Source organism: Papio anubis, chromosome 3, assembly GCF_008728515.1.
Source record: "Papio anubis isolate 15944 chromosome 3, Panubis1.0, whole genome shotgun sequence".
NCBI lineage: Eukaryota > Metazoa > Chordata > Mammalia > Primates > Cercopithecidae > Papio > Papio anubis.
The window spans coordinates 184,637,643-184,664,998 of record NC_044978.1 but is presented as its reverse complement, the minus strand read 5'-3'; the positions used below and the strand labels follow the sequence as shown (position 1 = coordinate 184,664,998).

Genomic DNA, 27,356 nt, shown 5'->3' with positions numbered 1-27,356 from the left:
AAAAATCAGCAACCATTGTTGGGAAACAGGAAGAGGGGCCAGTCTCAGGCCCCACAACAAACCGGTGCATTCCCAATTCAGCCGTTTGTTCCTCAGGGTTTTCAGGGACAACAACCCCCACCCCCACCCCGCAGCACAACAGTAGATTTATGTTCCACTCACATGGTCTCTTCACTCCCTGGAGAGCTCCAACGAAAGATTCCTACAGGAGTATATGGCCCACTGCCAGAAGGGACAGTAGACCTTATTTTAGGGAGATCGAGTCTAAATTTGAAGGGAGTCCAAATTCATACTGGGGTAATTGATTCAGATTATAAAGGGGAAGTTAAGTTAGTGATCAGCTCCACTGTTCCCTGGAGTGACGATCCAAGTGATAGAATTGCTCAAACACTGCCTTTGCCTTATATTACAATTGGGGAAAAGAAAACAGAAAGAACAGGAGGGTTTAGAAGTATCAACCCTGCTGGAAAAGCTGCTTCTTGGGATAATCCCATCTCAGAGGATAGACCCATGTGTACAGTCACTATTCAGGAAAAGCAGTTTGAAGGATTAGTGGATACCAGGGCTGATGTCTCTATAATCACCTAAAATCAATGGATGGCCAAAAAATTGGCCTAAACAAAACCCTGTTACAGGATTTGTTGGCATAGGCACTGAAGGGGTGGCCTGCCCCTCCACACCTGTGGGTGTTTCTCGTTAGGTGGAACGAGACTTGAGAAAAGAAATGAGACACAGAGACAAAGTATAGAGAAAGAAAAGGTGGGCCCAGGGGACCGGAGCTCAGCATACAGAGGCCCCACGCCAGCACTGGTCTCTTAAGTTCCACTGACCATTATCTTTACCATCTTAGAAAAAGGGAAGTGGCAGGATAATAGGATCATCGTAGGGAGAAGGTCAGCAGTAAGACATATGAATAAAGATCTCTGTGACCTGAGTAAGTTTAAGGAAAAGTGCTGTGCCTTGATATGCATATGCAAACATCTCCATAAACCTTTTTAGTGCATAAAGAGCAGCATTGCCGCTAGCACATCCCACCTTCAGCCCTAAGGCGGTTTTCTCCTTTCTCAGTAAACAGAACATACAATCGTCCATCGCCCACGGACCAGAAGGAGACAGATGCTTTTCTCTATCTCAACTGCCAAGAGGCCTTCTTTCCTCTTATACTAGTCCTCCTCAGCACAGACCCTTCACGGGTGTCAGGCTGGGGAATGATCTTTCCCTTCCCACGAGGCCATGTTTCAGACTATCACATGGGGAGAGACCTTGGACAATACCTAGTTTTCCTGGGCAGAGGTCCCTGTGACCTTCTGCAGTGTATGTGTCCCTGGGTAGTTGAGATTAAGAGAACGGTGATGACTTTTAACCAGCAAGCTGCCTTCAGGCACTTGTTTAACAAAGCACACCCTGCACAGCCCAAATCTGTTAAACCTTGAGTCACCACAGCACATGTCTCTTACAAGGACAAGGTTGGGGGTAGGGTCACATATTAACAGCATCTCAAATACAGAACAAAATGGAGTCTCTTATGTCTACTTCTTTCTCTATAGACCCAGTAACAGTCTGATCTCTCTTTCTTTTCCCCACAAGGCACTACCTCAGAAGTGTATCAAAGTACCATGATTTTACCTTGTCTAGGACCTGATAAGAAAGTACAGTTCAACCTATGATCACTTCTATTCCAATCAATTTATGAGGCCGAGACTTGTTACAACAATGCTATGCAGAGATTACTATCCCAGTCTCCCTACACAGCCCCGTGAGTCAAAAAATAATGAGTAAAATGGGATATCTCCCTAAAAAGGGGCTAGGGAAGAATGGAGACGCCATTAAAGTCCCAATTGAGGCTGAGGGAAATCAAGAAAGAAAAGGAATAGGGTATCATTTTTAGGAGTGGCCACTGTAGAGCCTCCAAAACCCATTCCATTAACTTGGAAAACAGAAAAACATGTATGGATAAATCAGTGGCCGCTACCGAAACAAAAGCTGGAGGCTTTACACTTATTAGCAAAGGAACAATTAGAAAAGGGACATATTGAGCCGTCATTTCTGCCTTGGAATTCTCCTGGTTGTAATTTAGAAAAAATCCAGCAGATGGTGCATGCTGACCGACTTAACAGCGGTTAATACTGTAATTCAACCCATGGGGGCTCTCCAACCCAGGTTGCCCTATCCAGCCATGATCCCCAAAGGTTGGCCTTTAATTATAATTGATCTAAAGGATTGCTTTTTTACCATTCCTCTGGCAAAACAGGATTTTGAAAAATTTGCTTTTACTATACCAGCCACAAATAATAAAGAACCAGCCACCAGGTTTCAGTGGAAAGCGTTGCCTCAGGGAATGCTTAATAGTCCAACTATTTGTCAGACTTTTGCAGCTCAAGCTCTTCAACCAGTTAGAGACGGGTTTTCAGACTATTATGTCATTCATTATGTTGATGATATTTTGTGTGCTGCAGAAACGAGAGACAAATTAATTGACTGTTACACATTTCTGCAGACAGAGGTTGCCAACCCAGGACTGACAGTAGCATCTGGTAAGATTCAAACCTCTATTCCTTTGGGGATGCAGGTAGAGAAAAGGAAAATTAAACCACAAAAAAATAGAAATAAGAAAAAACACACTAAAACATTAAAAGGGTTTCCTTTTTTTTTTTTTTTTTTTTTTTGAGACGGAGTCTCGCTCTGTCGCCCAGCCTGGAGTGCAGTGGCCGGATCTCGGCTCACTGCAAGCTCCGCCTCCCGGGTTCCCGCCATTCTCCTGCCTCAGCCTCCCGAGTAGCTGGGACTACAGACGCTTGCCACCTCGCCCGGCTATTTTTTTGTATTTTTTTACTAGAGACGGGGTTTCACCGGGTTAGCCAGGATGGTCTCGATCTCCTGACCTCGTGATCCGCCCGTCTCGGCCTCCCAAAGTGCTGGGATTACAGGCTTGAGCCACCGCGCCCGGCCTTTTTTTTGAGATGGAGTCTCGCTCTTGTCACCCAGGCTGGAGTGCAGTGGCATGATCTTGGCTCACTGCAAAAACATTAAATGACTTTCAAAAAGTTGCTAGGAGATATTAATTTCGGCCAACTCTAGGCATCCCTACTTATGCCATGTCAAATTTGTTCTCTATCTTAAGAGGGGATCCAAAATTGAATAGTAAAAGAACATTAACTCCAGAGGCAACTTAAAAAATTAGTTGAAGAAAAAATTCGGTCAGCACAAGTAAATAGATCACCTGGCCCCACTCCAACTTTTGATTTTTGCTACTGCACATTCTCCAACAGACATCATTGTTCAAAATGCAGATCAAAATGCAGTTTCTTACGTCTTCCTTTTCTACATAGACACAGTTAACAGTCTGATCTCTCTTACTTTTCCCTACATTAAACATTTTCAAGTGTACAGTCTAGTGGTATTAAGTACGTTTACTTTTTTTTGCAATGGATCTCTATCTTACAAAAGTAAAATTTAATACGTTATAAACAATAAACTGCCCTTTTTTCCTTTTTTCTTCAACTACCGAAGAACACCGTTTTACTTCCTGTTTCTATAATTTTGGCTGATTTCCATATTCTTGTTAGTGTAATTATATAATGTCTGTTTCTTTTTGACTATTTTATATAATGTAATGTTCTCAGGCTTTGGTTTTGTAAAATGTGTCAGAATATCTTTCTGTTTTAAATGAAATATTTCATTGTATGTATATGTCACATTTTAAAAATCTAATACTGATCTCTAAAGGGACATTTGTTTTGTTTCCAGGAATTGTCCTGTGTAAATAATAATGAAGAAAATGCATATGTAAATATCTATTTAAAGTCCTGCTTTAAATATTCTTGGAATAGTTTGGATACAGTGATGTAGTACTATGTGTATGTCCATATTTTTGTTTACTGAGCCTTTGATGTCATATCCAAAAAGCGATTGCTAAGAACAGTTGCATGAAACCTTCACCATCTATGTTTTTATTACATTCCACATATGTGTAAGATCATGTGGAATTTGTCTCAGTGTATCTGGTTTATTTCTGTAACATATGATCTAGCAATTTGAATTCTTTTTTTCTTACATGGTCATCAACGTTTTATTGTCTTAGAATTAAAAAAAACATCTTACGATGTTTATTGCTTAAATATATGTCACCCTATGATACATTTTTTTCTATAATAGCTGTACTAACTTACAATCTTACCAGCCTTATATGTTAACTTTTCTGTACATTCTCACTAACAATTTTTTTTGCCTTTCTAATTAGTCACTCTAACTGCAGTGAAGTCGTATCTTATTGTGGCTTTGATTTGCATATCTCTGATAATTAGTGATGTTGAGCATCTTTGCATGTTCTTCTTGGCCTTTTGTATTTCTTGTTTTGAAAAATGCCTCTTAGTCCAGGCACAGTGGCTCATGCCTGTAATCCCAGCACTTTGGGAGGCTGAGTTGGGCGGATCACCTGAGGTCAGGAGTTCAAGAGCAGCCTGGCCAACATGGTGAAACCCCTTCTCTACTAGCTATGCATGGTGGCAGGCACCTGTAATCCCACCTACTCAGGGGGCTGAGGCAGGAGAATCGCTCGTACCCAGGAGGCGAAGGTTGCAGTGAGCTATCGGGGAACCAGCCCCCAATATTTCAACATAGGTTCTTTTCTGTTTTCCCTAAGTGTCAGCCAGTCTGAGAAATAAAAGGAAAGAGTACAAAAGAGAGAAATTTTAAAGCTGGGTGTCCAGGGGAGACATCACATGTCGGCAGGTTGCATGATGCCCCCTGCAAGCTGCAAAACTAGCAAGTTTTTATTAGCGATTTTCAAAGGGGAGGGAATGTACAAATAGAGTGTGGGTCACAGAGATCACATGCTTCAAAGGCAATAAAATATCACAAGGCAGATGGGCAAGGCAAGGTCACAAGGCCGGGGCAAAACTAGAATTGCTGATGAAGTTTATTGTCCCACTGTGCACGTGTTGTCATTGATTAACATCTTAACAGGAATCAGGGTTCAAGAGCAGAGAACCAGTCTTGACTAGAATTCGCAGGGCTGGAATTTCCTAATCCTAGCGAGCCTGGGGGTGCTGTGGGAGACCAGGGCGTGTTTCATCCCTATCTACAACTGCATAAGGCAGACACTCCCAGAGTGGCCATTTTAGAGGCCTCCCCCTGGGAATGCATTCTTTTTCCAGGACTGTTAATTAATATTCCTTACTGGGGAAAGAATTCAGCAATATTTCTCTTGCCCGTTTTCAGCAATAAGAGAAATGCGACTCTATCATGCCCGGCTCCCAGGCATGGTTATCTCCCTTGTTCCCTGAACATCACTGTTACCTGTTCTTTTTTCAAGGTGCCCAGATTTCATATTTTTCAAACACACATGCTTTATGAACATTTGTGCAGTTAACGCAATCATCACAGGGTCCTGAGTCGACACACATCCTCAGCTTACAAAGATGACAGGATTAAGAGATTAAAGACAGGCATAGGAAATTATAGGAGTATTGATTGGGGAAGTGATAAATGTCCATGAAATCTTCACAATTTATGTTTAGAGACTGCAGTAAAGACGGGAGTAAGAAATTATAAAAGTATTAATTAGGAGAACTAATAAATTTCCATGAAATATTCACAATTTATATTATTCTGCCATGGCTTCAGCCAGTCTCTCCATTCGGGGTCCCTGACTTCCTGCAACAGTGAGCCTAGACAGCATCATTGCACTCCAGCCCGGGCAACAAGAGTGAAACTCCATCTCAAAAGAAAGAAAAATGTCTCTTCCCTATTTTCAAATTATGTGTTATATTTGTTGTTAAGTTTGTTATATATTCTGTAAGTTTTCCTCTCGTCATGTATATTTTGCAAATATTTTCTTTCATTCTATAGATTCTTTCTTTGCTCTGTTGTTTTCTTTGCTGTGCAAAGCATTCTTAGTTTGTTGTAATTCCATTTGCATATTTTTGTGTATGTTTTGAAGTCTTACTTAAAAATTCTTTGTTCTGCAATATGTCGTAAAGCATTCCTCTATGTTTACTTCAAATAGCTTTATAGGTTTAGGTTTCCTATTTAAATATTTGTGATTGAGTTTATATCATAAGAGGTAGGGGCTTAGTTTCTTTTTTTTATATGTAGATAATCAATTTTTCTAGCACCATTTATTGAAAAGACAGTCTTATTCCAAATGCGTGTTCTGGACATCTTTGTTGAAAATCACGTGGCTCTAGGTTCACGAATTTATTACTGGGCTCACTGGATACTTTGACCTGTTTATCTGTTTTTATGTCAGTATCATCCTGTTTTGCTCATTATAATTTTATAGTATGTTTTACAGCCAGGTAATGAGATGCTTCCAGCTTTGTTCTTTTTGCTCAGGATTACTTTTGCCATTTGTGGGTCTTTGGTGGTTCCCCATAAATTTTAAGCTTTTTTTTTTTTCCATTTCTGTGAAAAAACTCTGGTATTTTGGTAGAGATTACATAATCTGTAGATCACCTTGGATAACATAGCCACTTTTATATTTTTTCAATTCATAAGCAAAAAAATCTCAATTTCTCATGTCTTTTTCAGTTTTTTATAGGTATTATAATAATTTTCAGTGTAGAGAGTATTTACCTTTTTAATTAGGTTTGCTGCTAGACATCTAGACATCTTTATTTTTATTGTGTATGCAGAAGGAGTATTTGGCAAAATTCAACGTTCAACATGCCTTTAAGAAACTCAACAAATTCGGTATAGATGGCATGTACCTCAACACAATAAAGTCCATGTATGACAAATCAATGACTGATGTCATCCTAAACAGGAAAGAGCAGAGCACTTTTTTTCTGACATCTCGGACAAGACAAGGATGCTTTCATTGTGTATGACAATATTCAGCTGTGTACGCCATAAGACTGTGGAGCATGGCTGGGCATGGTGGCTCACACTTGTAATCCCAGCGCTTTGGAGTGCTGCAGTGGGTGGATCACTTGACGTTAGGAGTTCAAGACCACCCTGGCCAACATGGTGAAATCCTGTCTCTACTAAAAATACAAAAATTAGCCAGGTGTGATGGTGAGCACCTGTAATCCCAGCTAGTCAGGAGGCTGAGGCAGGAGAATAACTTGAACCCGGGAGGCGAAGGTTGCAGTGAGCCAAGATCCTGCCACGGCACTCCAGCCTGGGTGACAGAGCAAGACATCATCTCAAAAAATAAAAATAAAAAATAAAAAGACTATGGAGCACAAGTCAAATATGGATCAGTTATATGTCTATTTCTATTATAAGAATCTCTGTGTTTATCTATATGGATATTGTTCCTGTAGTGTTTATGAGTTGTATACTTGTTCAGTTTATGTGTATACAATGGTGGTTTTACCCTGCCTAGCTGAGTGGTCCTTGAAATTCTCCTAATTTTATCCTCTATTTATTTGTAAATCTATGTTTTTGTGTGTGGGGGAGAAACACTTGTGATTTGAAGATTTCAAAAACTGTCATACTTCTGTGTCTATTTTAGATATTTTAATTGTCAAAACACAAACTTTACCATCTTAAATCTTTTTAAATATTGAGTTCAGTCATATTAATTATATTGACATTGTTATGTACTATATCTTTAGAATATGTTTATCTTGCAAAGCCAACACTCAAAACACATTAAACAACTAACTACATTTTCTGTTTTCTGGTCCTTTACAAAAACAATTCTGTTTTCTATTTTAGAGTCAAACTGCTTTAGATATCTCATGTGAGTTGATTCACACAGTTTGTGTCTTCATGGCTGACTTATTTCATGTCACACAATGTCATCAAGATTTATCTGAGTTTTTTGCTTTTTACAAACTGAGTATTTCATTATTTTAATATTACAAATTTATCCATTCATTTGGTGAGAAATTTGCATTGCTTTCATTTATTTGCTTTCAGTAACAGTACTACAATAATTATGATGTGTGACAGTGTGTATTTATGCCGGATTTTATTTTATTAATCTAGCTGTTCAGCTTTATACCCATATCAAATTGTTTTAATTCTTTTGCTTTGTATGTGCTTTGAAATCATGAGCTGTAGTGCCTCCAACGTTTTTTTTAATTGTTGGGTGCTTTATTGTCCCTTGAAATTCTATATAACTTTGGGGTTGCTGTTTCTATTTCTGCAAGAAATTGATTAGAAATTTGACAGGGATTTCATTTAATCTGTAGATTACATTGAGCAGTCTAGACATCTTCATAATATTTCAAAATTTGAACAAGAGCATGCTGAAGACTGTATTTTTTAATTTCTATAAATATGTCAGTGTTAGTTTTCTTTTATTAATTTCTACTCTCATTCCAGTTTGGTCATTAAAAGCTATCTGTAAAATTTCTATTTAAAAACAAATTTTAAGACATTTTTTGTGGCCTAACAGGTGGTTTATCAAGGAGAACATTGTATGAGCTGTTGAGAAGTGTGTATATCCTGCTGTTGTTGAGGAGTATTCTCTACGGTTCTCTTAGGCATAACTGCCACATACTGCTTCATGTCTTCTGTTTTCTTATGAATATTCTTTTTTGATTATTCATTACAGAAATTGGGGTATTGAAATATTCTACTACAGGCCAAGCGAGGTGGCTCACACCTGTAATCCCAGCACTCTGGGAGGCCAAGGTGGGCGGATCACGAGGTCAGGAGATTGAGACCATCCTGGCTAACATGGTGAAACTCCATCTCTACTAAAAATACAAAAAATTAGCCAGGCATGTTGGCAGGCGCCTGTAGTGTCAGCTACTCGGGAGGCTGAGGCAGGAGAATGGTGAGAACCCGGCACGCAGAGCTTGCAGTGAGCCAAGATCACGACACTGCACTCCAGCCTAGGTGACAGAGCGTGAGACTCCATCTCAAAAAAAAAAATCTACTATAATTATATTGCTTTCTCTGTCTTGCTCTGTCAGTGTTTGATTTTTATATTTGGAACCCTAATGTGACACTGACACACACACATACACAATTTATATATGTATATACACATTTGTCATGGGTTCACAGTAAATGAACCTTTTTATTGTTGTTTAATGTCCTTCTTGGTCTCTTGTGCTTTTAAAGTATATTTTATGAAATACTACAGTTTTGACTTAAGATGTACTTTGCATAAGATAATCTTGACCTCTTTTTTTTGGTTATTTGCATGAAATGTTTTCTTTCATCTTGCCTTTTTCAGTCTCCTTTAATCATAAGATCTCAAGTGATTCTTGTTGAAAAGCAAGTTGGATCTTGCTTTTTAATTTTTTAAATCCCTTTATTTGGTGGCATCTATTTTGAATCGAAAGTTTACTTCAAAAATACTTAAATAATTTGCTTAATTAGAAAGACGTAGTCATCTTTTAATTGTTTTACTTGATTATTTCCTTTCTCTGTCTTCCTTTGTGTCTTTTCTATTTTTATATTGATAGGACTTCTTATACTTTTGTGTATCTATACAGATACTTTGTGGTATCTTGGGAATTACATAAAATTTCATAAAGTTAAAATCATATATCTTAAACTGGTAAGAACTTCATTTGCATTTGAACATTCGTCTTCATACATTTGCCCTCAACTTTGTTACTGATGTATCATATTTTATGTTGTATATTAACAGATTATTAAGTTTGATTATTTTTATGCTTTTATCTTTAAAACTTTAGAGAATTAAAATGTTTTCTGCAATATTATAATGGTACAGAACCTTACATTTGTATATGTGCATATCTTTTTCAGAAAGTTATATATTTTCATATGATCATGTTTTGTTTTCTTGCATTGTTATTTCCAGTGGAAGATACTTTCTTCAGAAATTTTTTTTTAAGGGAGATGTGCTAATACACTTTTTCAGCATTTGGTTATTTTGAAAGGTCTTTACCTTTTTTTCATTTTTAAGACAGTTTTGCTGGTTGTATTATTCCCACTTAGAAGCTATTTTTCTTTCAGCACTTTTTATCACAATTCCTTCTGGTCTGAAAAAAATTTATTGACAGATTTACTGGTTATCTCATAAGACCACACTTATAAATGACACATCACTTTTATCTCGCAGCTCCTAAGATTCTCTTCCTGTCTTTGACTTTTGAAACTTTGCTTATATATGTGCCTTGTTATAAATCTGTGTGTGTGTATCCTAGTTGAAGTCTGTTGAGCTTCTTAATTTCTTATATCCTTTTTTTACTTCTGAAAATTTCTCAGTCATTATTTTTGTATTTTTCACCTCCATGATGTCTGTTATTTATGTTTTTAATGTTTTCATTGATTCTCATTTTTCTGATTTTATTTAGTTTTATGTATTCCCATTTAGTTCACTGAGAATTATTCAGGTTAAATTTTAAAAATTTGCACATCTTCATTTTTTATGGTTGTTTTCTGAAAACCTTTAAATTTTTTCATTTGGCCATGTCACCCTAATATTTTGTATGCATTGTAATATTTGCTTGTTATTTGAAGATTAACAAAAAGCTATTTGTCACAATCTTTACAATGTTGCTTTGTCCTGCCATAGTCTGAAACCAATTGTCTTTGATAGAGATTATGGGAGCCGCCCATACATGTTTTATGGATGTGTCTTGTCTGGAATTTCATGTTTTTCAGTTAAAAGGGTTTGTTCATATTTCTTCTTAACAGTGTGTAATCACTTGCTCTACCTACTTTCTGTATTTAACACTGCAGTCTGCTCCTGAAACATTTACAGTTTGTCTCAGCAAACCCAAGCTGTCCTTTCCAAGTATACCACTGTTTCTTTCAGCACTGTATTACTGGAGACAGGAACTAGATTTTGTAAAGACCACCAAAAGCCAGAAGTTAAGAATATGTGCATTAGTATTTTTCTTCTTTTTAAAGACAGAAACCGGTAATTGGCAGTTTACTCCTAAAGACATAATGCTATATTGGGGAGGAGGAAGAGCTGTGTAAATGTAACAAATTTTCCTTTCTGTTCTATGTGGGCTCTTGGCGTTGTTCTTACCTGAGGCATTACATAAAATTAACTCATTTAGAGATTTTGCACAAAAGCATTTTGATCAGTATATGTTTGTTACATGTATATGTCTGTGAAGGAATTATGGCCTGTGGTATTTTGTTGTACCATCTTACTAATGTACTTTGTATAAGTTTACATATTAGATTTGTAAAGTAAGTATATTCATATGCAAAGTATATTCATATGAATCTAGTAAGTGGGATAATTTGTTATTTTTCTTTCAGGTGTGTGTTCTCATTTTACCTGAGACCTTTGGCCAGCGCAGGGCAAAGAAGATTCATTCACAAATTTCTACTGAGAAGATATGAGAAATGTGGACAGAAGAATTTACAATTAAGGAAGGGCTGTAAAAGTGTGAATAAGAGTAAGGTGCAGAAAGGAGGTTATAATGGACTTTACCAATGCTTGTCAACTACCCAAAGCAAAATAATTCAATGTAATACATGTGTCAACGTTTTTCATAAATTTTCAAATTCAAACAAACATAAGACATAAACATAAGAAATCATTTAAATGTAAAAAATGTGGCAGTAATTTCCCAAGTTCCTCCAACTAAATTAACATAATGGAATACATGCTGGAGGGATACAAATGTGAAGAATGTGGCAAAATCTTTACCTCATCCTCAAACTTTGACAAACATAACGATTCATACCAGAGAGAAACCCTACACATGTGAAGAATGTGGCAAAGCCTTTAATAGGTCCACAACCCTTTTCTAAACATAAGAGAAATCATACTGGAGAGAAACTCTACACATGTGAACAATGTGGCAAAGCCTTTAGACGGTCTGCAACACTGAACATAAGAAAATTCATACTGGAGAGAAATCCTACAAATGTGAAGAATGTGGCAAGGCCTTTTATAGATATTCACACCTTACTAAACATAAGAGAATTCATTCTGGGCAAAAACCCTACACATGTGAAGAATGTGGCAAAGCCTTTAGACAGTACTCTGCACTGAATGAACATAAGAAAACTCATACTGGAGAGAACCCCTACAAATGTAAATATGCAAAGCCTTTAGACGGTCCAGAAGCCTGAATGAATATACAAATATTCATACTGGGGAGAAACCCTACACATGTGAAGAATGTGGCAAAGATTTTACTTGGTCCTCAACCCTTACTGTACACCAGAGAATTCATACAGGTGAGAAACATAGTTGATAACATAGTTGAATGACATTTCTAGTAATATGTTTCCTTTGGCTTTGAACAGCAAATACATTGAAGAATATTGTTCCATGTTCTTTTTATTTAAATTTCTTAAAATTTTTGTAGGCACATAGTATGTGTATATATTTCTGGCATATATCAGTTATTTGAATACAGGCATACACTATGTAATAATCCATCAGAATAGGCTGGGCATGGTGGCTCATGCCTGTAATCCCAGCACTATGGGAGGCCGAGGCAGGAGGATCACGAGTTCAGGAGATCAAGACCATCCTGGCTAGCACGGTGAAACCCCATCTCTACTAAAAATACAAAAAATCAGCTGGGCGTGGTGGTGGATGCCTGTAGTCCAAGCTACTCAGGAGGCTGAGGCAGGAGGATGGTGTGAACCCAGGAAGTGGAGCTTGCAGTGAGCCGAGATAGCACCACTGCACTCTAGCCTGGGCAACACAGCAAGACTTCATCTCAAAAAAAAAAAAAAAAAAAAAAAAAATCCATCAGAGTAAATGAGTTATTAATCACCTTAAGTATTTATCCTTTGTATTACACACAGTCCAGTTATACACTTTATTTTTAAATGTACAATTATTTTTTACTACAGATCGTTTTATGATTGTAATATATCAAAGTATAATTTATCCATTTCTGAGTCCTGAATACTTTAAAAAATGTCTCATATTTATCTTTGAACATGTAGCGTCTTGTCCTGCAAACACATACGGACTTTTCATTTTTATTTACATCAAATTAAATATATAAATGTATTGCTCTAAAAATAAACCTTTAGGTATAAAAAAATTATGGAGCAAGCAATAGTGTTTAAGAGTTTGTACCTATTTTCCAAAGAAAAGATCAATATTGGAACAAAGAAGATTCTAAAGTGGATAATTTACTAGAAATTTAGAAACCTAAAACATTCTGAAATCAAATCTGTATTTCTTTGGATTTAATTACTGTAAAATCTAATTGTTGAGACTGTCCCCATGTAAATTGTTTTCATTTGTCTGGTACTCATGTTACAGCTATAATTTACTTGTTTCTTATTTGTTTTTACTTATTTATGATGTGAGCTGGTGAGAAATTATAATGATTTTTATAAAATTTAGCAGTGCACAGAAAATTTTTAGATGCAAGTTCACAATTTGTGTATTGTTATATTTTATCTGGTTAGAAAATTTCATTTTGTTGCTTTAACTGGAGAACCCTATATGAACTGTTTTCTTTAGTAGTTGCTTTCACTTTTTACTTGACATAAATGAGTTTATGTATTGTGTGCCAATTTGTTCAGGTAAGTGCTGGGAAATCTTTTAAGTCATGGAGATGTTTTAATATATAATTGTAGTGAACAAACATAAGAAAGTGCCGAGTGTGTAATAGATGCTCCATAATTAGCCATATTCTTTCTGGAGTCAGTTTGTAGTTGCAAGTAAGAGACTGAAAATATCTATAGTGAAGAAATGGCATTAATTCTGCATGTGGAGAGGACATTTGTTCCCAGGCTACAAAACTGAGTCGTTCTGAATTTAAAGAGGATTTTTTTGTTTTGTTTTGTGTTCATTTAAAAGTAAACATTAATGTCAAAGATGCAGACTTAGGAAGGGCATAAAGATCACACACTAGGCTGCCACTTCACACGAAGGGTTGCACAGCAGCTGGGCAAAGGCTCTCCTCACTTCCCAGACAGTGCAGAAGCCAGACAGAGATGCTCCTCACTTCCCAGATGGTGGGGCAACCAGGGAGAGCCGCTCCTCACTTCCCAGATGGTAGGGCCGCCCAGCAGAGGCACTCCTGAATTTTTAGTGTGGCCGCCAGGCAGAGGCGCGCCTCATGTCCAAGAAGGTGTGGCAGCCGGGCAGAGGCGCTCCTCACGTCCAAGACCATGCAGTGGCCTCAGACGGTGCAGTGGCCGGGCAAAGGCGCTCCTCATTCCCAGAGGGTGCAGGGAGCTAGGCAGAGGCGCTCCTTAAAGAGGATTTCTGTTTTACGTTTTTCCACAGCTATGTATGCCTCACAGCTCCTCTCCTTTTGTTATGGCAGTTTTCTCACTGTTCTCTTCATGCCATGTAATTTCACATGGACCTTCTAGGTTCTGATAAGTTTGAATTTTTTTAATGTGGTAAATTGTTCCTAATTGGACTTTTTGAGGTTATTTATAGCTTCTTCGTGCAGCATTTAGATCACTTAATTGAGAGAAGTCTTTTAGTGTTCACAGGTAAGAGACTTAAGTCAGCATTGTTTTTCTGCTTATGAAAGAACATTTTTGAGGTTCTAACACAAACTGTCTTAAGCATAACACTGTTAGAATAGGTAAAGCATTAATATGGGTGGGTTGCATATTGTCAGCACCCTATGAATAAAATATCAGAATTTTTAAATTTCTTCAGAGAAAATATGCCTTAGAGATAAATTTTTTAGGAGACTTAATGGTAAGAGAAGTTTTCTATGACATACTTATACCAAAACTTATTTTTTCATGCAGAATCTTCTGTTTTTGAATGTGAATCTTAAGTGTTGGAAAATAATAGAATGCTCTCTGTAGATTCAAAATTTGGAATGATCTTTTTTGTCCAGATTGATACTGCAATCCTGAGGAAATTCTCTTTTCATTCTTAGTCACCTAATTTTAACCAAGTCCTTGGTCACCTTCTCTGGAAAAATTCTGGAGAGTATGGCAGCTGTTAATCTCAGTGATTTTTAATGCAAATTCATTTACTTTGTTCACGGAATGGCCAATTATGGGACCTTTAGCAAGTTACCCTTTTAATGTCTTCCCTATAATTACCATCAGCACGGCCGGGCGCGGTGGCTGAAGCCTGTAATCCCAGCACTTTGGGACGCTGAGACGGGGGGATCACGAGGTCAGGAGATCGAGACCATCCTGGCTAACACGGTGAAACCCTGTCTCTACTAAAAAATACAAAAAACTAGCCGGGCGAGGTGGCGGGCGCCTGTAGTCCCAGCTACTCGGGAGGCTGAGGCAGAAGAATGGCTAAACCCGGGAGGCGGAGTTTGCAGTGAGCTGAGATCCGGCCAGGGCACTCCAGCCCGGGCGACAGGGCAAGACTCTGTCTCAAAAAAAAAAAAAAAAATACCATCAGTACTAGAAACTCCAGGTGCTTCAAACTTAAAGCAAAAGCCCTAGAGTACATCATCTTGTCTTATATAGTGTTCTGGGTCTCAAACATGCTGGTAAAAGAGTTTCTGTGGTTATTAGATTACAAAAACAGCACAAAAACTACCTATTTTTGATAACATTCAAAGACAGACCAGCATTTGAAACGTTATTCTACGATGGTTTTTAAAATGCATTTTTCATTGACAGATAAAATATGTATTTATCTTGTAGAACATGGTGTTTTGAAGTATATATATGCTGTTAAAGGCTTACTTCTAGGTAATTCACATAGTATTTTTGTGATGAGAGCACATAACATTGACCGTCTTAGCATTTTTCAAAAATACAATTCATTATAGTCACCATGCTATACAATAGATTTCTTGAACTTATTCCACCTAGACATCTGTAATTATGTAGTATTTTACAGACATCTCTCCAAATGCTTTTTTCCTAAATACCCAAGTATCTGGTAAGCAGCATTCTATTGTCTGGCTTATTTTCATTTAGTATACTGTTCTCCAAATTTGTTCATATTGTTTTAAGCGACAAGATTTCCTCACTTTTAATCCTGAATTGCATTTCCTTGTGTATACCATATTTTGAAAAAATGAATTGAAATATGCATCCATTTATTGGTTGAGCAATTCATGTAATGAAAAGATATTTGTGTTAAAGCACGTATTAATGAAATTCAGCTTTTACACACTTTATTTTTGAGACTGAATCTCACTCTGTCACCCAGGCTGGAGTGCAATGGTGCAATCTCGGCTCACTGCAACCTGCACCACCTAGGTTCAAGCAATTCTTTTGCCTCAGCCTCCTGAGTAGCTGGGACTATAGGCGTAAGCCACCAAGCCTAGCTAATTTTTGTATTTTTAGTAGAGACAGGCTTTCACCATATTGACTAGGCTGGTCTCGAACTCCTGACCTCATGATCTGCCCACCTTAGTCTCCCAAAGTGTTAGGATTACAGGTGTGAGCCACCCCCCACCCCCAGCCTACGCATTTTACTAATAATTTGTACTAGACAGTAATCGTAACACTATACATGTGTTAATTTAATTCTCACAGTTACTCCATAGCATAGGCATCATTATCCTTATTTTAAAGAGAAACAGAGCCACAGAGAAAAATTACCTGCTCACAACAGTGCAGCCAGTTTTGACTCCAGAGAAAACACTTTATTACAGTAAACACCCTCTTCAAAGAAAATAAATGACTATCTTCAACACCTATTCTTAGTAAATATTTAACAAAATTAAATCAATTGATACTTTTTTGTTATATGTGTGTGTAAATGTATAAATTATGATACCTAAAGGAGAAATGTTTCCTCTAAAGAAACTATATAAACTCTAGAAATTGCTCTTTGCTACTGACATGTACTTGGGAACAACCTTTCTTTCAACTGTCCTTCCCCACCCCTCCACACTTCAGAATATTTATAGCATGATTTTTACGTAAACCCATAGTCAGCAAATGCTGTAATGTAATTAATCAAATATTTACTACAAATGCAAGCAGTACACTGTGATTTTATTTAATACAAATTTTGAGTTAAATAATTATTTCACTCTATATTAGCATCCTTTGTGCCTGTTTCTCAGTCTTGCCTAATACTACCAATTATCTTACTTTTAAACTATTTGTTTATAAAACTTTAAATTATCTCTGGGAACCTCAGCTCAGCAGTCAGAGTGCATGGCCCTGACCAGAGCCCTAGAACTAGAAAAGAACCATAGAGTTAGGTACTTTTTATACAGATTCCAAATATGCCATTTTAGTATTCCATAATTATGCCACCATTTGGAAAGAAATGATTGTTGACAACGAAGGATACCCCTATTAAATATGGGTCACAGATTTTTTGCCCTACTCTAGGCTATCCACCTATCACAGAAAGCTGTAGTTCATTGCTGGGGCTGCCAGAAGTGCCAAGATGAGATTACCTAGAGAAACAAGAGGGTTGGCCAAGCAGGAAGGGCCACCACCCTTTCTGGGGAACTCCCTATGGCCTTCATCCTAATTTTGCCTAACAACCTGCCCACCCTGCAATGGGGTATCAAATGTGAGTATACCCTAGGATCTGAAAGAATGTATAACTTGGGAGAGGTTCTTTATTTTCCCCAGGTTCTCCAGCAGAAAGCAATAAGGGCACTCCATAATTCTTGTCTCTTTACAAGAGACCATCTCCATCAGCTGTAACCAAACAACCAAAAAAAACTCCTCTTTTTGACAAGTTTGTAAAGCCTGTCCATCTGGGTCTATAATAATCCTCCAGGCCCTACACCACTCCCCTTAATTTAGCCAGTTCAGCAACAAGAAACCTAGCCAGTGGGAAGAATGGTAGGTAAACTTTAATTAATTGCCAGCCTATTGAGGCTACAAATACCTCCTGATCCTTGGGGATGCCTTTACTGCCTGGGTTGAAGCCTCTCATACTAGAATACAAAAGATTCAGGTAGTTGCCAAGATCATTCTGAAAGAAATTTTCTCTCTGAGCCTCCACAGTCTTCACAAAGTAACAATGGCCTATATTTTATTTCACAAACTACTCAAACAGTGGCAAAAGCCCTAAGGATAAAATACTTTTCACACTCCTCCTGAAAGCCACAATCTCCCAGGAAGGTAGAAAGAACTAATCAAGCTATTAAAAGGACCTTGAGCAAATGATGCCAAGGAAACCTCTTTACCATGGTAGAACTTCTGCCTATGGCAATTCTCCAGATCAGAACAGCCCCTAAATTACATCTATGCCTTAGTTTCTTTGAAGTCCTATATTGGAGACCCTTTCTACATGCAAACCTATTATTACACCCAGAGGTCACCAAATAACCCAGTACATAAAATCCCCGATGACTTTCAAGAGGTCATCCAGGAGTTTGGACAGACTATTCTGAGTCTGACTCGCCACCCCTCCCAAAACCCTTATAACCAGACAGGATAACAAGTCCTCATTAAAGTCTGGAGAGATGGATCTCTCTGATCTCAACTAACCGCCTCACAAAAGTTACTATCATACTTTCCACCCCAATAGCTATCAAGTTTCCTGGCATCTCTAGCTGGACACAATACTTTTGAATACAACTGAAAACACATTAAGGAACCAACGATGGAACCAACACTCAGTTACTATTGTGACCCACAGAAGGACTTACAAATTTCTCTCTAAATGAGAAGTAATGCTGTCCCTCCTTAAACCTCAAAGTAGGGTAATCCCAATAACAGCAATCTTATTTGTGGTGGTACTACTGATTCTTTCACCCTAACTTGTGCACCACCAGGAGTTCCATTAAGAGCTTGTTTTGGTTTGTTTTGTTTGAGATGGGAGTCTCATTCTGTCACCCAGCTTGGAGTACAGTGCCACTATCTCGGCTCACTGCAAGCTCTGCCTCCCAGGTTCACACCATTCTCCTGCCTCAGCCTCCGACTAGCTGGGACTACAGGCGCCTGCCACCACACCAAGCTAATTTTTTTGTATTTTTAGTAGAGATGAGTTTCACTGTGTTAGTGAGGATGGTCTCGATCTCCTGACCTCATGATCCACCCGCCTCAGACTCCCGAAGTGCTGAGATTACAGGTGTGAGCCACCGCGCCCAGACATCTAATACTAATTTTTTAACCTAATTTGTTTTACTTTTGACTGCTTTAGTCCATCAGCAATATTAGTAATATTTTGGTGTTTATATTACAAGTCATAATACTCTTTGCAAATTTACTAATACACTTCTGTTACTATAAACCAACACTGTCTCCAGGGAAGATTTCCTATGTCCCTCCTACATTTAAACATCAAAGCCAAAATCTGAGGAGTAGTGATCTAATAGTCATTGTGTTAACAGTCTCTCTTAATCCACAAGCATCCCAATTTCGCCCTATTCTGAACCACGCAGCCTAATGTTCTCTGGTCATTACTCATACTTTTTTTTTTTTTTTTTTTTTTGCACTCTGCAGGCAACTCCACAACTACTAAACTCTACCAATTCTTCCTATGCCTCAATTAGCAAGTCATGAATTCCTCTTCATTCAGGGTAGGAATAGCCTACTTGGCCACAAAACAAGAACGGACAACTTCTCAAGCCCAACTTAGCTTCACCTATCAGAGACCTCTCTATACAAAAACCTTCCCTCTGTTAACATACTTTTTTTTTTTTCTGAGACAGAGTCTCGCTCTGTCGCCCAGGCTGGAGTGCAGTGGCGCAATCTCGGCTCACTGCAAGCTCCGCCTCCTGGGTTCACGCCATTCTCCTGCCTCAGCCTCATGAGTAGCTGGGACTTCAGGCGCCCACCACCATGCCCTGCTAATTTCTTGTATTTTTACTAGAGACGGGGTTTCACCGTGTTAGCCAGGATGGTCTCGATCTCCTGACCTCGTGATCTACTCGCCTCGGCCTCCCAAAGTGCTGGGATTACAGGCATGAGCCACTGCGCCTGGCAACATAATATTTTTAAAACAATCTAAAACAGCTTTTAAAGATTTTCTTAAACCCACCTCCATTGATTCAAGCCCCTTTTTCTCCCCTGCTACCCTCACTGGCCAGGCACTCCTATGCATCTGTGCTGATGTAAATTCCAGAACCATTGTGGGTGATTTTGACCCAGCACAATGCAACACAACCAGCATCATTATTATTCTCAAACTTTTTTGTTTCACTAAATATTCTCAATATCAAATGAGATTTTCTATTCTCCCCCAAATGTTTTAACTGCTGGACTATTCATCCAAAATGATGCCTCCGACTTCTGCGTCAGTCACCCTTCTTGGAGTCAACTCAGTCCATGGTGTTGACAAAGCTAGTATAAATTATGCAAAAGGTTTCAAGTCTTTAATTTCTTTCAGAAAACTCTTTTCTTTGATACTACTAGAAACATGACCATGTTAAAAAAAAAAAAAAAAAAAAAAAAAAAGACCCATGTCTGGCTCCCCTGGCAGCAGCAACTTTAGTGGCAGGATCTCATATATTGGGTAGCCAACAAGGACCCTGGTCAATGTTTGGAACTGACCTCACCTTCTGCATCCATTTTTATCAACTACAGAACTTTACTTCCTATGTGAAACGCAGGCTTATCTCTCCCTCTCTGGAAACTGGACCAGCACATGCACTCTGGCTTCCTTCACCCCTAAAATTTCCATTGTCCCGGGTGATGCTTCCTTGAGGTTACCCTTTACTGCCTCACACCAGATCGACTGAACAGTTTATCTTCTTTTTCTTTTTTTATCCGGAATGAGTTTGGCATTTCAAGTGCCAATACAGGAATCGCTGACATAATTATTGCCTCCTCAACTTACCACAACCTGTCTCTGGAACTGACTCACAAAATAGAAACCACAGCTCAGACTGTTACAGAGTGACAGCAACAAGTTGATTATCTTGTGGATGCAGTTTGAAATTGTAGAGGTCTTGCCACACCAGCTGCAGCTCAGGAAAGAATCTGCCTTGTGCTAGGAGAAAAATGCTGTTTCTGGGTTAACAGATTAGGAAAAGTCCAGGACCATGTTAGAGATTTTACAAACCAGGCCTCTCACCATCAGAAACATGCTACTGAGAGCTAGTTCTCCTGGGATGCCACCTGGTTCCAATTCTCATGACATCCTGTTTTTTGGGGGGATCCCTAGCTTTTGTCTTCCTTTCTCTCTTTTGTGAGCCTTGCTCACTGAATCTAGTAACCAGGTTTGTTTCCTATCACCTAGAAACTCTCAGACTTAAAATGGTCCTGCAACAGGAATATCGACCTATTTTCCCCGTCTGGACAGCCATATCCCTACACATTTCCTCTGCACACTGCAAATCCAACCTTCTGGGAGAACATGGAGGGAATCTTTTTCTGACAAAGAGCAAGAGAATGAGACACTGATGAATTCTTCATCTCATATTACCAGGAAGTAGTTACAAGAGACCCACAGTGCCCCTAGACTCAAATATTTTAGAGTCTCAATCTATTGAGGAGGGAATGTTAGTCAGTTAGACATGAGCAGAAAAAGCCCCTGGGGGAGAAAAACCTCATGCTCCAAAGACAACCCAAAATATGTATGCTAAATTTGAGCAGAGAGGACAGGAAATACCTATGAAGAAAGAATACTCAGAAACACCCCTTAAGACACCCAGTAATTGCTCATACTGTGATTAAACTGTCAGAATGTAGCTAGCTATATGCTGATAAAAAGGGGGGAAAGGGCAAAAGGAAACTTCCTAAGAGATATGCTGGCATAGTAAGTACAGATTTGAGTGCTATATGATTTTCCTAAGGTAGTGGTAATAAGCAATTCTGCCATTAAGACTCATTGATCACTGGAACTCACACATGTACATCAACTGACAGTAAGGAAGCATCTCATAGGCCTAGACAGAAACTTGGTGAGGATAAAAGGAGAGATTTACCAGGAAGCAGGAAACTCCACAAAGACAGAGGCAGACACTTAAGACAGAGGTGGGAATTTTTTGAAAGTCTATAATAAAAACTGCAACATGTAAATCTCAAGGCTATTTCCAGCTGGGCCAATCCACTCCTCCTTCGGTGTGTTATTTTCCTTTAATGAACTCCCTGCTTGCTTCATTAATTGTCTCTGGGCTGAATTGTTTCTCTCAAGAAAACAAGAAACAAGGACCTTATGTATGCTGAATTACATTAATGTAATTAATGTTTGAATTCAATAGCTGCCATAATGTCCAAATTTTTTTTCAGAGAAGGTGACCAAGAACTTGGATAAAGTTAGATGACTGAAAATAAAAACTGTACCACATGAACTGCATCCTCTAAAACAAATCTCAAATACCTCAAGATTGCAATATGAATCTCAACAAAAAAAGATCATTGCAGATTTTGAATCTACACAGATCATTCTAATATTTTTCCAACACTTAACATTTACCCTCAAAAATAGAAGATTCAGCATGAAAAATAAGTTTTGCTAAGTCATAGAAAACTGTAAAATTCTTCATCTACCATTAAGTCTTACAAATTTTATTTTGAAGATATGTTTTCAGAGATTTCAAAATTCTGATGTGTTTCTTCATATGGTGCTTACAATATGCAACCCACTTATATTTATGCTTTAATATATATTAAGGTATGTTACATTTAACACACTTTGTATTCCAATCTCATACAATTTTTCTTCAACAGAAAAACAATGCTCACTTAATCATCTTACATATGAACAGTGAATTACTCTTACTTCAATTAAGTGATCTGAATGTTGCACTGATAAGCTATAATCTCAAACACCCCAGTTAAAAACAATTTATTACATTAAAAATTCCGAACATCTCATCAGAGCCTAGAAAGTCCAAGTGAAATTACATGGCATGAAGAGAACACTGGGAAACTGTAGCCATAACACAAAGACGACGAGTGAAGCATACATAGCTGGGGATAAACACATGAAGACATCAGAAAACTAAAAATAATTAGAAAATAAAAACAGGCCAGGCACAGTGGCTGATGCCTGTAATCCCAGTACTTTTGGAGGCCGAGGTGGGTAGATCACGAGGTCAAGAGATTGAGACCATCCTGGCCAACATGGTGAAACCCTGCCTCTGCTAAAACCACAAAAATTAGCTGGGCATGGTAGTGTGCACTTGTAGTCCCAGCTACTTGGGAGGCTGAGGCAGGAGAATCGCTTGAACCCGGGAGGTGGAGATTGCAGTGAGCCAAGATCGTCCCATTGCACTTCAGCCTGGCGACCAAGTGAGACTCCGACTCAAAAAAATCTATCTATCTATCTATCTATCTATCTATCTATCTATCTATATATGGAAAATGAAATGTTCCAATAAAATATAACTATACACATTGTGAAATTACATCTAAAAAGTATTTTCTGTGCACTAATTTTTTTAAAAAAATTCTTATAATTTCTGACCAGCTCACATACTTTATGAAGTTTTAAAAAAAAAGAATCAGAAACAAGAAAAGTATACCTCTAGCATGAGCACCACATAAAAACAGGCACTTTTCGGCCGGGCGCGGTGGCTCACGCCTGTAATCCCAGCACTTTGGGAGGCCGAGGCGGGCGGATCACAAGGTCAGGAGATCGAGACCACAGTGAAACCCCGTCTCTACTAAAAATACAAAAAATTAGCCGGGCGCGGTGGTGGGCGCCTGTAGTCCCAGCTACTCAGGAGGCTGAGGCAGGAGAATGGCGTGAACCCGGGAGGCGGAGCTTGCAGTGAGCCAAGATCGCGCCACTGCACTCCAGCCTGGGCCACAGCGCGAGACTCCGTCTCAAAAAAAAAAAAAAAAAAAAAAAAAAACAGGCACTTTTCATGGGGAGATTCTCAACAATGATCCATTAGAATTTACAGTAATTACGTAAAAATAAAATATAGATTTTAATTCAGCATGTTTTAGGTTTCTAGATTTCTAGTAAATTATCCACAGTATTAATAGAAACTTCTTTGTTCCAATATTGCTATTTTCTTTGGAAAATAGGTACAAACTCTCATGCAAACACAATTGCTTGCTTCATAATTTTCTTACACCCAAGGTTTATCTTTAGAGCACAACATTTATATATTTAACTCCATGTAAATTAAAACTAGAAGTCTGTATGTTTGCAGAACATGATGCATGTTCAAAGATAAATAGGAAACATTTTTGAAAACCATTCAGGACTCAGGAATGTATGAATAATTATATTCTGATATAACTATTACATCATAAAATGACCTGTAGTAGAAAAAATTGTACGTTTGAAAATAATTGAAGTGTATAATTACATTGTAGGTAATATAAAAGATAAATGCTGGAGAAACCCCATGTCTACTAAAAATACAAAATTAGCCAGGCATGGTGGCACATGCCTGTGATCCCAGCTACTCAGGAGGCTGATTTAGGAGAATTGCTTGAACCTGGGAGGCGGAGATTGCAGTGAGCCAAGATTGCGCCATTGCACTCCGGCCTGGGCAACAAGAGCGAAACTTTGTCTCAAAAAAAAAAAAAAAAAGCTTAAGACGATGAATAACTCGTTTACTCTAATATCATTATTACATATTGTATGCCTGTATCAAAATAACCCATATACACCATAAATATATACTTACACTATGTAGCCACAAAAAATTTTTAAAAATTTAAATAAGAATAAAAATGCAACACGGGAATAATATTCATTTTACTTGCTGTTTAAAGCCATTGGAAAAAGAGACAGAAATGTCATTCAGCTATGTTATCAGATAGTACATTGTTAGCATCTCTTACCTACACCTTTCAGTAAGGTGGATAGGTGAAAGTTGCTGGCATAATACATCATTCAAGGCACAATAACTTCTACACATTAACAATTTTATTTAAAAAACTAAGGCCGGGTGTGATGGCTCATGATTGCAATCCCAGCACGTTGGGAAACTGAGGTGGGTGGATCACAAGGTCAAGACCTCAAGACCAGCCTGGTGAATATGCTGAAACCCGATCTCTACTAAAAATACAAAAATTAGCGGGGCGTGGTGGTGTACACCTGTAATCCCAGCTACTCGGAAGGCTGAGGCAGGAGAATCACTTGAACCTGGGAGGTGGAGGTTCCAGTGAGCCAAGATCATGCCACTGCACTCCAACCTGGGCAATAAGTGAGACTCTGTCTCGAAAAAAAAATTAAGTTCACACATGATCTTAAAAGAGAATTTTAAAATTTACAGCATTTTATTAATTTATTACATAAATATACAATTGGTAAAACAATTTACTACTAAAATTCAGATTGTTTCTCACCATAATGCAAAATGTTACTCTGAACACCTACCTCATGCATATCACTCTAAGTCAACCACAAAAAGCCTCACTGCTTAGATTTTCCTCAGGCATCTTTCATTTCTGTTCTTTCTCTTTCATTTTCATGTAAAAGTTCATGAATACTGCCCACCTAATGAAATTTCTAATATCTGATGCAGCAATAATTCATCACACGCTTTCACATAAATGAGAACGTTGAAATACTATAATTTTGGATTTGAATTGTTTTTCAAAACAAATAATTTTTTATTTGTTTTTATTTCAAAAAATCTATACTTTTTTTCAAGTAAAAAAATACTTTGAATGAAATGTCTTCAAAAATCTACTTCTTTTCAACTTACATATGCAGATTTTTTTTTTTTTTTTTTTTTTTTTTTAGGTAGAGTCTTCCTCTGTTGCCCAGGCTGGAGTGCAGTGGTGTAATCTCAGCTCACTGCAAGCTCTGCCTCCTGGGTTCAAGTCATTCTCCTGCCTCAGCCTCCTAAGTAGCTGGGACTACAGGTGCCCGCCACCACGCCCAGCTAATTTTTGTATTTTTAGTAGAGATGGGGTTTCACTGTGTTAGCCAGGATGGTCTCGGTCTCCTGACTCGTGATCCGCCTGCCTTGGCCTCCCAAAGTGCTGGGATTACAGGCGAGAGCCACCGCGCTCGGCCCATGAAGAAAGTTTCTAACAGGTTCAACTTTGGATTTTTTCACACTTAATATTCTGATTCCTTGTAAAGTGTTAGTTCCTTAGTTCTTTCTCCAGTAAATCCTCTGATGTTTAAATAGTCTTAATTTTAGCCTAAATATTTCTCCACATTTATTTCATCTACAAATTATCTTCTAATATAAACTCTCTAGTGTTTCTTAAGCTGCAGTTTTTGAGCAGATGTTTTTCTACATTTATAGGATTTCGCTCCAATATAAATTCTCTGATGTTGAACAAAGTTTGAGCAACTGCTTCTGTGTCTTCCGCTAGTAAAAAAAAAAATGTACACAGTAAGATCCACGATACAAGTACAGGCACTACAACCCTCTTTATATTTGTATTGTCTGTCTTAAGAACACTCTTCTTCGCTTTAATGGCCTATATTTTCTAAAAGGCCTTTCAACAGAAATTATATTTATAATGCTTTTGTTAACTATAAATTCTGATGTCTGGTAAGATGTGAGTAGACATTAATGGCTTTTGTATTTTTATATTTGTACAATTACTCTCACGTGTAAATGCTATCACATGCAAAAAGATATGAACATTGGTAAAAAGTTCTGCCACATTTTTTGTATTTCTAGTTTTCTTTAGTAGTAATTACACACAGTAAGATGTGATGAGAATTTGAAGTCTGCTGGGCACAGTGGCTCATGCCTGTAATCCCAGCACTTGGTGAGGCCGAGACAGGTGGATCACAAGGTCAGGAGATCGAGACCATCCTGGCTAACATGGTGGATCCTTGTCTCTACTAAAAATACAAAAAATTAGCCTAGTGTAGTGGCAGGCGCTTGCAGTCCCAGCTACTCAGGAGGCTGAGGCAGGAGAATGGCATGAACCCAGGAGGTGGAGCTTGCAGTGAGCTGAGATCATGACACTGCACTCCAGCCTGGGGGAAAGAGCGAGACTCCATCTCAAAAAAAAAAAAAAAAAAAAAAAAAAAAAGCCAGGCACGGTGGCTCACGCCTGTAATCCCAGCACTTTGGGAGGCTGGGCAGGTGGATCACGAGGTCAGGAGATCGAGGCCATGCTAGCTACACAGTGAAACCCCATCTCTACTACAAATACAAAAAATCTGCCAGGCATGGTGGCGGGTGCCTGTAGTCCCACCTACTCGGGAGGCTGAGGCAGGAGAATAGCGTGAACCCGGGAGGCGGAGCTTGCAGTGAGCCGAGATCGTGCCAGGGCACTCCAGCCTGGGCAACAGAGTGAGACTCCATCTCAAAAAAAAAAAAAGAATTTGAAGTCTTTGCCACATTTTAAATTTTCATATGGCTTCTCACCAATGTCATTTATCTTATGTTTAGAACAGAGAGGTATGGTTAAAAGCTTTCCCACATTTTTCACATTTGTAGAGTTTCTCTCCGTTATGAATTATCTTATGATTAGAAAGGATTGAGGAGCATTTAAAGACTGCCACATTTTTCATATTGGTAAGACATTCCTCCAGTACGAGTTCTCTTATGTTTAAGAATGCTGGAGTACAGCATAAAGGCTTTTCCACATCCTTTACATTTGTATGATTTTATCTCTAGTATGAATTCTCCTGTGTACATAAAGGTTTCCGGACTGTCTAAAGGCTTTGCCACATTCTTCACATGTGTAGGGTTTCTCTCCAGTATGAATCGTCCTATGTTTAATTAGGTTGTGAAGCTATTAAAGGTTTTATGACATTCTAGATATTTATATGGTTTCTCGCCAGTATGAAA

The 27,356-nt window shown here is 38.3% G+C and overlaps 2 protein-coding genes across 2 annotated transcripts in view; both read right to left on the bottom strand.

Moving 5' to 3' along the window:
• The window catches only part of LOC100998436 (zinc finger protein 732), an 89,497-nt gene that overhangs the window by 30,238 nt on the left and 31,903 nt on the right, over positions 1-27,356 (bottom strand). The window lies entirely within an intron of this gene.
• ZNF721 (zinc finger protein 721) overlaps positions 26,878-27,356 on the bottom strand; it is a 94,256-nt gene continuing 93,777 nt past the window's right edge. Inside the window, 1 exon segment of the mRNA XM_031664819.1 lies at positions 26,878-27,274. Within this exon segment, the coding sequence (XP_031520679.1) occupies positions 27,157-27,274 (118 nt within the window). The 3' untranslated portion in view covers positions 26,878-27,156.